The sequence below is a fragment of the Temnothorax curvispinosus genome, unplaced genomic scaffold (genome assembly GCF_003070985.1).
Source record: "Temnothorax curvispinosus isolate PA1 unplaced genomic scaffold, ASM307098v1 QBEX01013129.1, whole genome shotgun sequence".
NCBI classification, from domain to species: domain Eukaryota; kingdom Metazoa; phylum Arthropoda; class Insecta; order Hymenoptera; family Formicidae; genus Temnothorax; species Temnothorax curvispinosus.
This window is the reverse complement of record NW_020222909.1, coordinates 177190-196297: the sequence shown is the minus strand read 5'-3', so window position 1 is coordinate 196297 and position 19108 is coordinate 177190. Positions and strand designations below refer to the sequence as shown.

General features: G+C 36.6%; 2 protein-coding genes across 9 annotated transcripts in view; one reads left to right on the top strand and one right to left on the bottom strand.

Moving 5' to 3' along the window:
- LOC112463228 (potassium voltage-gated channel protein eag) overlaps positions 1-19108 on the top strand; it is a 69057-nt gene that overhangs the window by 41099 nt on the left and 8850 nt on the right. For 2 of the 8 annotated variants that reach the window (XM_025029481.1, XM_025029477.1), the window contains exons 3-11: positions 2879-2979; positions 6546-6678; positions 8122-8133; positions 11110-11378; positions 12094-12393; positions 12614-12867; positions 13508-13773; positions 13968-14253; positions 14400-14763. In XM_025029481.1, the coding sequence (XP_024885249.1) occupies positions 2879-2979; positions 6546-6678; positions 8122-8133; positions 11110-11378; positions 12094-12393; positions 12614-12867; positions 13508-13773; positions 13968-14253; positions 14400-14763 (1985 nt within the window). Of the gene's footprint in view, positions 1-2878; positions 2986-6545; positions 6679-8121; positions 8134-11109; positions 11379-12093; positions 12394-12613; positions 12868-13507; positions 13774-13967; positions 14254-14399; positions 14764-19108 lie in introns of all 8 variants that reach the window. The other 6 variants (XM_025029480.1, XM_025029476.1, XM_025029483.1 and 3 more) reach the window with 3 other exon arrangements.
- On the bottom strand, positions 14893-17827 carry LOC112463229 (TLD domain-containing protein 1). Its single transcript, XM_025029484.1, has 2 exons — positions 17401-17827; positions 14893-17098 (listed from the first exon to the last, which is right to left on the bottom strand). The coding sequence occupies exon 2, from the start codon at positions 17096-17098 to the stop codon at positions 15764-15766; it is 1335 nt and encodes a 444-aa protein (XP_024885252.1). The 5' UTR covers positions 17401-17827; the 3' UTR covers positions 14893-15763.

Sequence of the window (19108 nt, the reverse complement as noted above, 5' to 3'; positions counted from 1 at the left end):
CACACACACACACACACACACATTCTGTTTTTTTCTTAACCCAATGTTTAAGCGAAGGATACGGCTTTACGGAAAAAAGGAAATGTCGGTTGCATTTCATTGGCTTCTAAGTAGAAAAGTCCATTAAAAGCATCCCCGATTTACGTCCATGACTTGCGTCGACGTTTACGTGGCGCAATGTCACTGTGAAAGGAACGACCGCATTCGTTCCATTACGAATATTTTTCATCATTTTGCAGAACTTTTCCAATGTAAACTTTGATTGATCTTTGACATTACTCGCCGACGCTAGTATAATTCGGATCGAGGAGCAAGACTAACTCACATATTCATGCTCGAAAAAAATTATATAAATTCTGTAAACACTGGTGATAAAACAAATAGAGAATCTTATGGATAAAAATGAAAGAGAAATAGATATATTTTCTTGTATATTCTTAGTTAATCAGTGCGATAACGAATTTGTGACGAAAATGTGTTATTCAGAATATAAATATAAAAATAACTATACTGATATTATTTACTTTTATCACATTTTTTTTCTAATAATTTTCATGATTAATGTATTTAAAATCAATATATTTAAGTGTGTAACACACTCTGGTTTTTAAACGGAAAATTTTTGTAACTGGCGACAATCGGTGTTTAAGATACGCAGACCAAAAAAATACGCAAACCAACAAGATTTCTTTCCGATGTAGATTTAATAGGAACAGGCAACAAAGTAATAAAGGTAATAGTAATTATTACAGAGTGATTACAGATCAGACTTCGACCAGCTCCTATTACGGATGTAGGCACACCTGGTACGTTATATCCATTCATCCCCCCCCCCCACACACACACACGTAATCATAAGAATAGTATGTACTATTTCATAACTCATTGAATGCAACATGATCTACTTCAGAGATCATACGCTCAAAGGAGTGCATCCGACTCCCTGTGAGAGAATGTGGAAAAGAACGGGGACGATGGATAGAAATACAACCTCGAGAAAAGAAAGAGATTTGAACAAGTTCATATTTGTTACATAACTGGCTTAATTTTCAGACTGTTTCGAGTCTTGACATACGATGTTCATTATCGATCAGTCCGAAAAATATCCTTTTTTTAATCATGTATGTTAATGCTTCGATACTTTTCGTTGTAGCAATATCGGTTAAAAGTTTGACGATAAGATTTGAATCGTTCTACAGATTGAGCTCTCTGCGGGATTATAATAATAACACATGGTATTAATTAAATTAATAATATTTTATGATTGATTCATGCAAGGTAATTATTGCTCAATTCTTCATATAATATTATATGTAGGTACATTAATCAAATTCATCAGCATTTATAATTCGATAATTCGAATATGTTCTCGTTTGCAATTAATAATATATAACAAATTAATAATTTGTTATATACAAAATTAATAATTTGTTAGAGGGAATGGAAAAAAGGATCACCTATATCTGTATCATGTAATTTCTCGTAATTTCTGATTCATGCTGACGCATGCGTTGCAAAGTTCAAATGTAAGGGCCAAAGCCCAAAGCACATAACATTGCTTGTGCGTACTTACGTCCACGACTACGACTGTCGTATATCGCTACGCAATGTTATGTGCTTTGGCTCTAAGGCTTTTGCTATGTAAGACATTCGTTGTTTAACGATCGTTTATCGTATAGCATCGTGACGATGTTGACGACGATTGTTAGCAAATAAATATCTATGTGCTTTATAGCCAGATTGTTAGACGATCGTCTTTGTTTAAGATTTAAGAAATACTTGTGGCGGGGGATTCTGTAACTCCTTAACGACAGTTTCGGTATCGATCGGACAGTTGCGCAGCTTTTTTATCATATATAATACCCGCGCAACGATACCGAAACTGTCGTTAAGGAGTTATAGAATTCCGTCTCTGTAACCGGAGTCGGTAACAGAGTCGGTAACGATCGCGTCCTCGCTCGTTGTCGTCAGAAATCTTCTTGCAACGCTCTCGAATTCCTGTGTCGCAATATTATGGCACCCGGGCATACCTGATGCTTAAATTTTATGAACCGTTTTCGCGCATCTATGTCTGCACTAAAATGAGCATTTGACATTGAGATATCTAACCATCATCACTCGCAACCGGCGAGAATAATCATCTGCGAAAGAAACTTTTATGGGTTTTATCTTACATTACATTGATTGTGATAAAAATTATTACGATACGATGATTAATTATGATCGCCACATAGATCATGATTTTATTGTTGGCATCTGATAAAATAAGAGATTTCTTCTTGACAGAGAATTGACATTGGCAAACAAATCGACGCTGATTGAACGCTAATTAAGTACGACGACTAATTGGATAAGTACGGTAAAACAAGGCTTGCCTTTTCTTCATTCTGTTCTGCTTTCGCGAAAATGCGTTATTATGAGTCCAAGCCGTATCCCCGTTGTTAATTCCTGCTTATAATTTATTGAGGAACTTTAAATAAACTCTAGCGCAAGTTGAAAAGCTTAGGACACACATTAGCCACAAGTAACGTAGATATATATAAGAGAAAAAGATAGACAGAGAGAGAGAGAGAGAGAGAAAGAAAGAGAGAGAGAGAGAGAAGGGGGGCGGAAAGAACGGAGAGAAAGATCTGTTCTACCATGAAACATTTCACAATATTAATGTTGAAGATATCCTCATTGATATAAAAGGTTGCAAATTATAGATATATTTATATTTAAAAAAAGGATATGATAGATAAATATATATAAGGATTAAATAAAACGAGGAAACGGCGAACAAATAAGGTAATGTCCGACTCAAAGAAAAAAGCGAGATGAGAAGAAATGCATGTTTTTGTGTCAGGAGAATAATGTTCTGTTCTTTCTTCTTTCACAGCCGACAGCAGTTTTCTACTAGCAAACGCCCAGATCGTCGACTTCCCAATCGTCTATTGCAACGAGAGCTTCGTCAAGATCTCTGGTTACAATCGTGCCGAGGTACGAGTACGTTATTTGATATACTGATATTCGATTTGTGCTTTTTCCAACCTTTTTATCCTTACTGATATCACTATGATAATAATACTTGCGTATAATTGTAGTTACGCAACCGACATACCCCGTGTTCCTTTTTTACTGGCAGTGCTGAAAATATATAGTTTGCGTCACGTAACTATAGATTTTCAGTACTGGCAGTGAATATAAGAACACGCCCATAATGCATGAAATGTACTTTACACATAAATTTACACATTATGTTAATGGTTAATTAATTAATTAATGAGTTAATTACATGTTATGCCAAGCGTCACAAATTTATTTAATTTATCAGATTTTCAATTAATTTATCAGATACACAAACACCCCAGTGGGCCGCCAATTATCTGAACATGGATTATTTGGACATTGATTTCCTGCGACAGCTTGAACATTTAAATAAGAATACCATATAATAATTTACACATTTCAATTATATTAAAAATACATTATTTTATTTATACCGGTTAATATTTGTTTTGATACCGCATATGCATTTTTTAAAAGCGGATAGGTGCGGATAATCAATAACAAGCGTATTACTGTTTCTCAGCTCGATTAATTTATTATATTCGAAAACGACTTGTTATTAACAATATTTTATATTAATTTCATTATATTTTCTCTCTTGAATTATAGAACCAATAGGAATTTATGTCGTTACACGTTTGTGTCGATCCCTCTAAATCTGTTTTCTTTCGTAAAAATCCAATAAATGTTTACAACGTTGTCATATATTCCGGAATATCCCTCGATATTCATTTGACTATACTATGAGCAATGGCTCGCTTATCCTTAGCCATCCTATACCTTCTAGGACGAAAGTGGTGCGAGTGACGAACGGATAATGGGATTTAGCGACTGGGGTTGATTCATCAGTATCGATTTATTATAGTCGTGCATGCAGGGATAAAAGATGGGAGGGTATGTGCGAGACAAGAAGTCGAGAGATGGTATCACATTGGCCAACCCCGATATCGAACTCTCTAGCTAAAGGCTAATCGCTAATTTAACTAATCATTCACAATCTACTCACTGAATTTGATAAGTTGTTGTTTATTTTAAGAAGTACTATCGAATATTTATTATTGCTGTTGCAGAGAATCTCAAAATCTACGCGAAACAAAACAATAATTGATAAACAGTTAAAATTGAATAAACTATGTAATAACTCTAATAATTGAATTATGTAATAATAGAGCTAGAATTGAACTATATAATAACAACAACTAGAATTGCGCTATAAACAGCGAGCGTACAATAGAGCGTCATTATTATTCATTCATCATATAATGTCCTAATTCTCTTTTACTTTTACTGATTATTCTCTTTATGTTCATCTACATTCGATTGCACATTATATTATACATATTTGCAGTTTTAAAGGATTTGCTTGAATATACTTATATTAATAATAACAAAGATCTAAGATGAAACGAATTTTTGATGGAAAACAGGTATAAATATAATGTCTGCAGAGGATAAATAAAAAATGCAAGAAATCTTGTTAAATAGAACTCGTAAACTAACGACAGGAGAAACACGTAAAAATAGTTTTTCACACTTACGTTGAACATCTTGAATTACTTGATTCGAATGTGACTCGGCTCTAGCGTCTCGACAAAAGTGACGACGTAGTAGTAGCCGCAGTAACCATCTCGTTTCTGTAAGATTCCCAGTGTTCCAATCCTATTGTTTGAGAAGATACATGGATTTGGGGTTTGCAAACTCCATTACTGGAAACCGGATTGGGGATGCTTTCGAAGGTTTTGCAGGATAAAGAACGAAAGTGATGATGACATAGATTGACGACGAAGAGTACATACCGCGCATTCTCGATCTTGTTCGTATTTTGCAACAAATGTACATCACATTGTTATTTTACATTAAAGACAAAAAAAGACAGACGTTTAAATGCAAAACTATTTATTTGGATGAACTATAGAGAACTAGACAATCATTAGGTCTTTTTGTACAGTGATTGTCGGTTCTTTTTAAGAAGTAATAATTCTACTTGGCCACTTAAATAAAAATCTGCTGCATTTGTGACCTTTCGCTTGTTAGCTGTCTCAATTCTGTTTACGTAGCCACGCAGTATTATTAAGGAAAATTACGTTTTTAATCCTATTATCTTCAGCAGCCTCAAAGACGTAATCGCGTTAATATATAATCATGCAGTCGTAAAATTCTTTTCTTCGTTTGAAAAATCGCTAAGTTTTCTTTAAAAATCATGCCTCTGTGTTCACATCAGTCAACAATATTACGTCCATACTTTTCTGCTTGTCCATTTTTTTAAGTATATATTTTTTTATTGTATGGAAAACGTGAAAAGTGCAGCTAACACAATAGACCTGTTGTTGTATACAGGAAATATGCGCTATTTCGTGCCGTTTTATTACACATCTGCATGCTACGAATGTTGAAGCGGTAGTTCCGAGCAAATATATTTCAATAGTATTTAAAATAATCTTTTCAATGTGTGTGTGTGTGTGTGTGTCAATTTATTGATAAAGTTGATGGCGCGCGAATAAATCGCAGAGATTTCTGATTTTTTTTTATTAAAAGTTTTTTCCTTTATATATTGTTATAAACTGATATTTTTTCTCTAAATGCCATTCTTTTCAAAAAATTGCGTGTCCAATTAAAAAATTGCGCCATACCGCGAATGACAGATTTGATCGGAATCGAACAGGAATTTCGTTCCTGTTGCGTTTGTGAACCGGGGAATTTAAAGGTCAACACTACGGGATTAATAAATCTGTTTCGAGGTTGAAAAACACGATATCACTAGTGCTCGATATCCTGCACGAATGGCACAAGCTGTTTCTCGCTTTCGTCGGCATTTGATAACATTTCGGGTCAACCTTTATCGACATTATCGATCCACGAGATCGCTATTTAAAGAAATGCTTTATTCACATTGGCTTCTGTTTACAGCGTTCAATGTGCAATCAAAAGTACTGCATTATACATTACATGACTTTTACACACAAATACACATGTTTGAATTTAGTGACATTATCGATTGAAAAAATAACTATACTTGGGAAAATAGTTTATCGACATTTTCAGTTTATAATCGTATATTTTTTATAAAGTTGACCAATTTTTTCAGCATTTTACATAAACTATCTTAAAGCGCGTTAATATTACGTGGCCAAGATCCGAACACACACACACACACACATATAAACACACACTATTTCTGTGTGTGGGAACGCTTATAAATTTTAGACTATTCAGACTACTGGATTATAATTTACGATATACTCTTTATTAATATGATCAAACAAGCGCGAAATCCTCATTTAAAGCCGATCGATTCTAATTATAAAGCTGATTGATTGGTTTTTTACCATCTGTAATCGTGTCGCGCATTTATCATCTGTCCATGTGTATGTTACAACTGCTTATCTATAGTAACAATGTGTGTTACTATATAAAATACATATTCAACGTTCTGTATATAGTGGAAAAATATAGCTATCGCAAATACTTATATTAATATATTCCTTTTGTGTTTCCAGGTTATGCAAAAGTCATGTCGTTGTGGATTCATGTACGGGGAGTTAACGGACAAGGAAACGATCGCCAGGATCGAGGAATGTCTCGAGGGTCAGATTCACGATCAATTCGAGATTCTGTTGTACAAGAAGACCAGTGAGTCCATTATCCTTACGAATTTCCGCATGCAAAAGCTTAAATGTGATGTTCGTGGCTTTTTACGAATGTCAATGGTTTTCGATGTAGCGTTCTCAGTGTTTAATATGCAGAAAAGAAGAACGATCGTAATAAACGTTCGGAGATACAAAATTTTACATCTTTTCGATCTAACATATACTTAAATCACTTGTTTATTTCGCGTTACCGCGTTACTTACGTAAGCCGATGAAATCGATGGACCTGCACGGTTTTAAATAAAAAAACGCAATCAGTGAATTTTTTCACCATTCTTATTACAACATAAGACGATTCAAGAACATTAAATTATTCGTTTCCGGTTTTTTATACTCGTGTGGTATTATTACAAGGGGATGCAAGTTTCGCGAAATTCACACGATGTAGCAAAATCTCATCGGTAGCGAGTACGTTTTTCTTCATGCATTTATCACGCAGGGTAATTGAATAGCTGTGCAAAAAGGTGGTTGGGAAGGAGGAGAAAAACTACCTGCGGAATCTTGGCCAGGGAGTTATTGCGCGAAATTTGCATACGCGTGTTTATCGGGCCGGCATCTAGTTTCCTATTGCGCCATCGTGCACTTTATGTATTGTGCACGGTGCGGAAACGTTAGAGGTATACCCGGCAATCAGCCGGATCTATGTATTTAATGGAAAACAAAACGTCGTCGCTTAGCGTAGAGTTTAGAGGAACCGACGTTTTACCACGGCCTAACAGCATTTGCATTGCGTTAATTGGAATATGTAACCGACGCGCGACGCGAAGCTAGAAACGCGCAATTTATGGCTTTTTCATATATGTATAGCGATATAAGCATGTGAAAAAATAGTTGCGTTACTTTCTGTTAAAATATAAGAAAATAAGAGTTTTAATTTTAAAAAATCGATTTAATAAGTATTCCATAAACATTTGGCACTTGTCTCATTGCATTGTCAAGCTAGTGAAAATGTTGTGTGTGCACTGTGCAGTATAGATGGGATATAATGTTTATCAAAAGTTAAATCATAAAATTTTAATTATATATATTTAACAATCATTAAGTGCAGTGAGAATATACCTATATTGTATAGGAAAATATTAGCACATTATGAAAGCATACGTATTACAGTTACAATGTTTGCAACAACAATTACTTACTAATAGCAAAACCGTCGATTCCCGTTTTGCGAAAACGCCTCGAGGCACGAGATGTATCAATGTGCATGCACAATATTCGATGGAATATCAAAACGTAACTATTTGCATACATCACCGATAAGTTTCGCGTTTCGCTGGTCGTTCTGCCATAGTGTCGCATCATCTCGCTCTAATATTCGCGTGTTATCTCGTTTTGAAGCTTTCGAAGAATATTTGATTAAAGGAAAACGCCCTCCCTTAATTCACGATGTATTAAGCATAATAACGAAAGATCGTTCTGTTTAAAGGTACCCCAAGAGGTATGTCTAACACAGATTCGCAAAAGCGTGCTCGCAAATGCCATCAGTAAGTCACCCACGAATCTAAAATCTATGCCAAGGACACCATATATACGACAGATATATTTATCTCATCGATAATAAGCTTGAATTAGCATTAAAATTTAAATTAATTAAATTTTTGATTCTAAATTTCTGATTCGGCTACTTTTTTGAAAGAACAAATTAAACCACTATGCACTATATTGAACTCTGTTCATTTGTATTAGCACCGATAAGAAAGATGACCTCTGAAATGAGCTGAAATGATAATAATTTGAAATTTAGAGTTATCGTTAGTATTTCACAACCGTTTTATTGTTAGGTTTTTATTTTCCAAAATTCTCTCTTTAGAATACTTACATTATGGAAAATAACCACATTCTCTTCGTAATCGGAGCTAAAACAGAAAGTTTATCGCCTCGCTGTAGTCGTTATAGTAACATTTGCCGATAGTTGTAAAAGTAGATCGCAAACATAATTTTAACCCCACTCATTTGGTGAGTCTAAGTACTTTTTTTGTCGGAAAACCACGGTCGACAGTCCTTATCGTCGGAAGGAACTCAGAGATAAATGCGATGACGCTCATTTTTTTCCGAGAAGAGAGAAGAGGAGAGTCATCTTGAAAATTATCAATTTGCAAGGATTAACCCATAGGGATAAGTGCTAAATATAATAAAAGACAAATTAATTATGCGCCATATAACGGAAAACGAAGATTCTTTTCTTGGACAAATTTTATATTTAGTCACATTTTATGTTCTCTTCTCAACACAAAATTATAACATACAATTATATAATATATTGTCAAAAAAATCTCGATTCCAATCAATTTGTCTGATTTCAATGATACTTCAAAATCGGTACTAAAAAAAATCGTATAGCACATAATATAAATTAATTTATTTCTTATCTATTTGAATTTTCATTATTATATCTATATATTAAAATTTTCAAATTTAAAGATAAAATTAGTGTATGTGTGTGATTTATTATCGTCATTTATTATTAACGTATTGTTGAACAACAAAATCTTATTCGTAACTCTTTTATAATTTTTTTCTAAATTAGGTATATGAATTTACAATAAATTCTACGATCGTACAAATTCAATTCAATTCAATTATCACACATATTATTCATTAATAAGACCGAAACATTTCGATCGATTGAACAAACCGGTTATTTCTCTTTCTCATCATTAGCAAATTTCATCTCATATGTCCATTCATATGTCCTGATATATATTCTATGATACTGTCATTTCGTATGCAATAATGCATAACACGCTCTGTAACAACGCATGTTGCTATATAATTACGCCATTTATATTCAAGCGTATGATTGGCATTCGTGTAAGGTTTAATATCGGAGTAATCAAGATAATTTTGATATTCTGCGATAAATGTATCATCTCAATATTTTTCAATTAATAACTCTTAACAGAATATTTTAAATAAAAAGTATCCTTTAATAAATTATTATTATTATTAAATATTATAATAATTGCTAGATTTATCGTTGAGAAGTATTTCAATGCTGAGTTTTCTCTGTCACAATTATCTCGATTAATTATGAAATCTTTTTTACTTCATTAGAACCGATTTGAAGCCGTAGTTATACTCTCACAGCGATGACTTACACTTTTTATTATTTCTCGGAAACATGGTCGTCGATATTTCCGTTGTCGATGTACGTTGTCGATGCTTCTCATATGTAGCTCGTATGCCGCCGTCGTATGTCGCTCGTCGACAGGCTTACAAGGTTGCTTAATTAAGCCAGTTGTTGGTAAATATCCACATAGATGGGTAGATGTAAAATATTATCGAACATTTATATATTATTCCCCCGAGCCTAAAATTTCATCTGTATGTTTGATATCCTGTATTTTTTTTATTAATCTGCGATATAAAAACAAAAAACGAAGTATAGAATGAGATATTTTCGAGACTGTGTAAGAATGTGTCTCATCAAAGAATGAGCTCATAAAGATATCCAAGAGAGAGATGCCAGATTAATTTTTCTATTCATTCGCATTTAGATTTTTTGATATCGAAAACATATTTTCATACGTAATGACATATTTTTATTAATGTACCTGACTTTATTACTTAACCCTTAACCCATATATTACTCTTTTCTTCTCATATACTTTAATTGAATCTTACTCATGACTTATTACTCATTATTTATTCGCATGCTCGCATGCTTCACGCTACTAAATATCATAAGCGAATCCCTAATTAGATTCCATTGGCCTGAACTCGCATACAGCTTCGATCCTGCATGTCGAATATGTGACATTGTGGACAAGTACGACTATTACAATAATTTAGTGCGCAGTACGACTTGTCACTTGGGTTGGCGAAACATCATCACGTTACAAGGATTAAGCGTCAACTTGGAAATTTATTAGATAGTACATTATGCCTAATTAATAAAGAAAGCAACGCAATAATGTATAGACAAATGTTTTAAACTTTTATAGTTTATTTGTATTATTTGAAAAAAAATTACATCGAAAAAAAGCTTTCGAGTTTTTTTTTTGGAATAAAGTATCTGATTTCGTTATTTCTTTATTTAAATAAAATATATAATTTTGATATTTCTCTTGTTATATTAATCGTGTATTGATTTTATGAAACAATAATATGATTAATGTTCATATTTTATTTTCTTCCTCTTTTGCACTTTTATTATTGTATATGATCACAGCATCTCATTGGAGTCTACCTTCTGACACACGTAGCGTAGATTCTTCTAGATTTCAACAGCTGAATTGACGACCAGCTAAATCGCTGATTCAATATAGTCTCTGTTAGATATATGAGAAATTCGTAATCTTCCTGCGACTAATAGTGCTTGAAAGAATACATAAGTAAAATATTAGATTATTCATTTTCTTCTTCATACTCTTCACGTTGGTGATGTCAGCATTATTCTTTCTTTACAATCTAGAGACACCGTTATGGCTGCTGTTGCAAATAGCGCCCATAAAAAACGAACGAGACCTCGTGGTCTTGTTCCTGCTGACATTTCGAGACATCACCGCCCTGAAGCAGCCTATCGAAACGGACGACAGCAAAGGCGGTCTCTCCAAGTTCGCCAAACTCGCCAGATCAGTTACCAGATCGAGATCGGTCCTAGTTTCTCAGTTCAGCTCTCATTTGCCGGCTTTGAAAGACACACCTGTACCGACTACCACCAAACAATCGCATCTGGGTCATGTAAGAGTCACCGTGATGCTTCATAATCCTATCAAAATTAAAAATCTTTATATATATATTTTTGTATCAATAATGTTTCTATTTACCTTTCAAACGTTTATCTTTAAAATATCTATCTCGATATCTCTTTTCTTACTATGGCTTTCTAAATAAATTCATGCAGAAATTATTGGATCATTTCAAAACAGTCAGTATAATGGATAATGGTAACATTGGTAAGTGTAGTAGTCAACTTATACAAAGTCCCATTTATAAATCGACGAAATAGAAATGTATTTTCAATACGCCGACTTCGTCAGAAAATGGAAAGCTGAGAACACATCTGCATGAATTTCTCTTCAAAATCAACCTAGAAAGCTTATTTACATCCGAAAGCTCTTTGGAGTGTGAAAAGCTAATGGAGCCAGACTTGGCGTAAGAAAGAGATATCAGATAGATGGATATATAAGAAATCGATATGTAAGCGGTGAAAATAGTTCCTTCTTTTTGATTATGATTTATGACGTATATATCTTTCAGTATAAAAACAAAATTTATGAAGAAATATAAAATCTAAATATTTAAGTCAACAAATTAAAAAAATATATGTATAAATCTTGACACGTATGTAAAGGAATCATTTTTACGACTTGATAATAATTAGTTATTATCCTCTTCGCACAAGAAAAAAATCGCTTCTTGTGACATATTTCGATATTACACGTTTTTCTTTCAGATGATATCCCTGAGCGGCGATGTTATGCCACAATACAGACAAGAAGCGCCAAAAACACCGCCACACATTCTATTACATTACTGTGCATTTAAGGCAATTTGGGACTGGATTATTTTGTGTTTGACTTTTTACACAGCCATAATGGTGCCGTATAACGTCGCGTTTAAGAATAAGACTAGCGAGGACGTCTCCCTATTAGTTGTAGACAGTATCGTCGACGTGATATTCTTCATCGATATTGTACTAAATTTTCACACAACGTTTGTTGGTGCTGGTGGAGAAGTGGTATCTGATCCGAAGGTAACTTTAGCTTTATCAAAATTGTTTTGCAAGCGCTTTAATTATCTATGAAACACGTTTATACTTGTATTTAAAATTGTCATCAATCACAAATATTATAAATAATTTGCAGCTTTATGAAATAATTTTCACATACAAATAGTTGATATTATATAATAGTAAGCATACTTATATTAATAATAAGTTGTCTTTTCATGACGTGACGCTTTGATATTTTCAGGTAATCAGAATGAACTATTTGAAATCTTGGTTCGTCATAGATCTACTAAGCTGCTTACCGTATGACGTATTTAACGCCTTTGACCACGATGAGGACGGGATAGGTAGCCTGTTTTCGGCTCTGAAGGTGGTACGGCTGCTGCGACTCGGTAGAGTCGTACGCAAGTTAGATCGTTATCTGGAGTACGGTGCCGCGATGCTCATTCTTCTACTCTGTTTCTACATGTTGGTTGCTCACTGGCTGGCCTGTATCTGGTACGTCTTATTAAGGTGATTTTACCCTGCGTACACACACGTATTCAAGGTAACACCTCTCCGACCGGGATGGATATGCCGCGTAACGCATTAACGCAATTATTACCGCATAACATTATATACACATACAGAGACGAGAATCACCATGATCTTCACTGTGCCACAGAATATGCTCTCATTTTTTGCAAATTATATATATCTGCCGTTTCATTATATTACCTTAAAAATTATAAACGTCGACTATATCGTATTTTATTTTACTACTAACCGTTGCTGTACTAATAAAAAAAAAAGAAATTCGATCGAATAAAACGTAAACGCGCCATATGCTGTTTATATTTTTATTTACTTTTTTTAAGTAAATTTAAATTTATTATGAGAAAAGGCGAATGCAGAAACGATACAAAGTATCGCAATAATATCCAGTATAAATGAATAAAATCCAAGTTAAAGTTAATCGAGAATTTTGGAAGCATTTAGTGTATGAAGCGTATGAACAAAAACCTAGCTTAAGTTCAACTTTGCGCGATCGTAAGAGAAATAGCATGGTGCCTCCAGCCTCGCATTCAAATGTAATCTCTCGATATCGTATCAATATCTTGTCCGATATAGTCTCGTAAGAAATCTCCTCGCGTTGAAGGTATTCGATAGGAAGGTCGGATGCGGACAATGGGGTGCAATACTCGTGGTTGTGGAAGTTGGCCAATGTTACCCAGTCACCGTATAGCTACTTGTGGACCAATGCCAGCACCGCACCCGAACTAGTAGCGGGTCCGTCACGACGCACGATGTATGTCACTGCTCTTTACTTTACAATGACTTGCATGACCTCCGTGGGCTTTGGGAATGTTGCAGCCGAATCCGACAACGAGAAAATTTTCACCATCTGTATGATGATCATCGCTGGTACGGACATCAATATTAATTCTAAATCTAATTAAATACCCGTAAATCGGCCAATATGTACAAAAAGGAAAAAAATACCTCGATCGTTCGCGTTTGATAAAACTAAACGAAAAATACTTGCGAATATTTTGCGTAAAATAAATAAATTTTTTTCTTTCTCTCTCTCTCTCTCTTTCTCTCCCTTCCTCAATCAGCCTTATTATACGCCACGATCTTCGGTCATGTCACTACAATCATCCAACAAATGACGTCCGCTACCGCCAAGTATCACGATATGTTGAACAACGTGAGAGAATTTATGAAGCTCCATGAAGTGCCGAAAGCTCTTAGCGAACGTGTCATGGATTATGTCGTTAGCACGTGGGCGATGACCAAGGGCTTAGATACAGATAAAGTTCTCAACTACTGCCCCAAAGACATGAAGGCCGACATTTGCGTGCATCTTAACCGGAAGGTCTTCAACGAACATCCAGCCTTTAGGTAAATTCTATGATACATCGAGGCTTTGTTAAACTACTTTTTTTAAACGATTTAATTTAAAAATTAAATATATTAAATTATAAGTATATTATATAATATATAATTAGACATATCATTTTAATTTGCTATGCGCGTTTACTATTTAGATTAGCGTCCGACGGGTGTCTGCGTGCTTTGGCGATGCACTTCACGATGTCGCACAGTGCACCCGGCGATCTACTGTATCACACAGGAGAATCCATCGATTCTCTGTGCTTTATCGTGACCGGCAGCCTTGAGGTCATACAGGACGACGAGGTGGTGGCGATACTGGGGAAAGGCGATGTTTTCGGCGACAGCTTTTGGACGAATCCGACAATCGGCCAGAGCGCAGCGAACGTTAGGGCGCTCACTTACTGCGATTTGCACACAATCAAGCGAGATCGGCTGTTGGAAGTGTTGGACTTTTATCAAGCCTTCGCAAATTCCTTCGCCAGGAACCTGATCCTAACTTACAACTTGAGTCATCGGGTGAGTCTCAAAATTTAATAAAAAAAAAAAAAAAAAAAAAAAAAATTGAATTTTTTTCGCAAACGTTATAAACATAAACGTATTGTAAATTGATGAAAAGGACGTGGTCAAGTCAAACGTGACAAAATATCGATTTTGATCGTTTATTGAACTTTTAATAGATCTTACACTAGCGCGATGGTTTCCCATGACTTTATAATTGGCAAACAATCAAAGTGTGTGTTTGCATGTTTCCTTTTATTCTTTACACGACGATTATACAGTCTTAGTTAACAAAAGCAATTTGTATGGCACACAGTTATTCGTTTATGAATAATCAACATACGCAGAGAACGGTAAATTAACAATTACAACGACTCGTCAGGCACTAGACAATAGGCATTCAGGCCACGCAACAATCGGCATTCTTTAATATCATAGCACTGAATTCATAGATACGTATACACACGACATAATAAAATTGCACAAGTATGATCGAATGATCGAAAAAACAATCGCGAATCGAAAGATATCAGGCCGTTATAAAACGGGACAAAAGTCCTAATAATATATACTTAGATAAATAATTACAAATAAATAATCCCACACGTCTGTAAAAAATGTATATGGAGGACATTCATACAAACAGACAAGCGGAATAATTTTTTTACTCAAACTTTCACAACAATTTTCGTAATGCAATTCGTTTCTGTTAATGCGTTTTAATTGTTTCTCGCGTCGCTATCACGTGAATTCGTTTCAACGTTAAAGATATGCACTCATGTAAAAGGGAGGACTCTTTCATATGGTAAACATTACTATATAATTATGAGTTTTTTAATAAGTTTCTCGTACCCGCATATATCCCATTACAATTATCAGAACCGATAACAATATTCATATAGATTTTATTCCGTGTAAAATCAATATTGATCAATCTTAAATATCTGCAAATATCTTTACAACTATTAGCATTCTCTCTCTCTCTCTGCTCTCGTAAAAATTCCTATATTTATCACAATTACTCTTGTTCCTCGCGAAGTCCTTCACTGTGTAACTTACGACCGGACAATTCTAGCATGACCTTCGACGTTGGGTCTTGATCCAATACAGACTTCATTTCGCGCACATCCTCTTCCGCGTCCGGCACTGGACCGACTCCCCACACTTCGCAATGTTTGATTTTGAAGTCTTCCTTACCGCTAAGCTGTACATAACTTTGAAAAGTCGTGCACGACAAGCTCGATTTGCCGGTGCCGTATTCGCAATCCAACCAGAGGCCGGGATAATTAAGTTGCCCCCCCATAAGCAGGCCGTTAGGCATCATTTGCTGATGGAGATTGAGATACTGATAGTGATTGTTGTAATTCGTCGATGAAAATGTCAATATTTCCGGCTCGAGCTTAAATAGGAATGACGTTTGATTCCCTATAAAGTTCGGTCCTAGCTTCCAACTGTCCGAGGCGAAACCGCCGAACACATGGTCGTCCATATCTTGAAGGATGATGATCGTAGCACCTTGCATCACGATCCTTCCTAACATGGTTGAAAACGATTCGCCGTGCACCTGACTCGAAAATAGAAATCGCCATTCGTCGCGTAACTCGTGTGGCAGACTCAAATTTAGGAACAGAACGTCTCCTAAGCCTAATATACTCGGAAAGTGCGGTATATTTTCCAAACCCTTGCACAATGGCAAAAGATTCAGATCGTTTATTCGCGCTCCCGTATTCTTATCGCTCCCCTTCTTTTGAGAGACTAGATAGAGGTACTGAAAAACGTGCGATTGAATATTCTTGAACGTGGCAGCTGTCACAAACCAACTTTCCACTTGATCGACAGTCAATACATCCCCATACTTTATCAGGTCCTCGCAGAGAGTGCGAGAACGCATCCCTATGCGCCTAGTGTTGACAGTGCAGCCGATGCTACTCCAAGTAAGATAATGCGTATTACCAGAGTTCTTTTGTAGTCGCAAGTAAGAATTAATCGTTGCTTGAATATACTGAAGGAACGAAACGGTGGGTATTTCGTATTTTTGCTCTTCCTCCGAGAAACCATCGAAGATCAAATTGGTGCGTTCCTCAGGATTACCGCGTACGGCAAAGACATAGAGCCGACCAAAGTTCTCCCCGTTGACGGCCGAGACCTTCTTTCCCGGATCGTGACAGAGAAATCGAACCACAAACTGCAATAATGCATCATCCAAATGTATTGACCAATGTTTGAATATGTCCTCACGTTTGATGGAACCTGAGCTGCGCGACATAGACTTAAAGAGGTTCTCCACTAGTGTCAATTCCTCCGTGGAAAGTATGTTCGCCGACGAAGCAGAACGGCTTGACCCATGACCCATCTGAAACAATTGCAGTATCAATTATTACAATTGTACTATCATTATCCCGCAGCCTGTTCATTTCGAAAGCAGTTTCTATTACTTTTAAAGGCACAACTGACACAACTGCTAACGTCATATTACATAGAAGAAAAGATAATAAAAGTCGCGTTATCTTCTTTCCCTCACATGTTTTTAGGATTTACACGGGACGTGCTATACATTTGACCATTATTGATATTAGAATCATAAAAAAGAATCATACAACCTTCATCACGTTACATTATCGATAAGATATCTAAATATACTTTACGACTACGAACCTTTCATACGGGCGAGCAGCCTTTCCCGACAGTCCATATACCTCTTCCACCCGGTCGTCTTGTGTATGTCGAGGACGCAAGGAAGACAGACCCTGCACCTTTTTCGGAGGCGCGGCAGGTGTCGGTGGCACGACGTTGCGTCACGCGTCACGCGTCACGTCACGTCACGTCACGTTACGTCGTCGCGCGGACGACGACCAACGCCGTGCGCGATCGACTCGGACCCGCAACCCGCAACCCGGACCGGACGCGCTCACCAAAAGATTTGAAGGTTATGTTCAACGCGCGAGCGAGCAGCTCGCTGCTACGAGTGTACGAGTGCGCACCTCTCTGCACCACTCTGCACCTCTCTAACTCTCGTCACTGTCGTGCTCTGCTCGTCTGCTCTCATCTCTCATCAGCCATCTATCGACTTCCGTCATTACGCCTGCGCCACCCCGCCACCATGGCACTAATCTCGCCGACCTCGCCGTCCGTCGCCGACGTCAGCCGACGTCGACGTCGTCGTCGCCGCGCGCCGCGCGCCGCGCGTATGCCGCATCTATGCATCATTCGTTAATCGTTTGCGCATTTTCCCCGTTCGTCGTTTACGAGGGATGAAACGCTAAGACTTGTCGGGATAGCCGTCTCTCGTTATATTTCAATAACGCGAAGGGGTTGTGAAGCAGTGGCCTGATAACGAATCACTTAGACTTAGGGTAAAAATTCGAGTGATCGATCCCGGTAACAGAGAGAGAGAGGGGGGGGGGGGGATTCTCTCTTTTTTTCCAGAGGAAGAAAAACCTCTGAATTTTTTAAATAAGCGCAAATAATGAGACAAAACTGCAATCGCATATAAATTCCCAGCAGACACAGTAATCACCGAGTGCGCAATTTGATAGCAAATTGCGCACTCGGTGATTAACTGTGTTTGCTGGGTTCAGATGCAATATAAAAACATTGGTAAAAAATATTAAAAATATTCCGAGTGCCCGTGACTCAAAGAGCGAGACTGCGAGACAGGAAAATCGGTCAAATCCAGCCGTCTGTTTATTATCGTCGGCCGGATTTATTGCGTCACTATACCTGTCCCACTGGCGCGCGGCGCGCGGCGCGCGCGTATACAATATTACAAATGTTATGCATTTTTTTAAATATTTTTCTCACGCGTATTCTTCGTTCTTGTCACGCGCAAACCATAACGAAAAACGGACGAAATTTTGAGGGATATATGGGAGAGAGATATTCGCGCCTCGTATAATGCGACGTAGGACGAGAGCTGCACAAAGGGCGAAGGGCGAAGGACGAAGGCAGAGTGAGACTGAGACTGAAACTGAAGGTAGAATAGACAGCAGATTATGAGAAAGGGAAGGGTGAGGAAGGACATGAAACACAGTCTCGTTCAAAGGGAATTGGCGCGTTACACGAGTCATGCAATTTTCAAACGAGAGATGAGATGAGATGATCCAGCCTATATGCACAGAGTGCATTCAAGATGACGCGCGTTCATAATATGTCAAAGCCGAAACGCAGCACCGGCTGTTTCTGTGCAATCTTCGCCCTGGCGCGAAAACGCTTGGCTGTTAAGTATCGTTTACATGTGAAGATTGCTTATTCTTTTGTTTTCCTATCACTGATTAAACGTGATGTATTACCAATATATGTAATAATAATACCAATATATAACAGCATTCAACAAATAGAAAGTTTATTATTATAGAACAAATTT

Bases quoted from the DNA above. Each gene is read 5' to 3' on its own strand.
- LOC112463229 (XM_025029484.1), bottom strand. From the start codon at position 17,098: ATGGGTCATGGGTCAAGCCGTTCTGCTTCGTCGGCGAACATACTTTCC.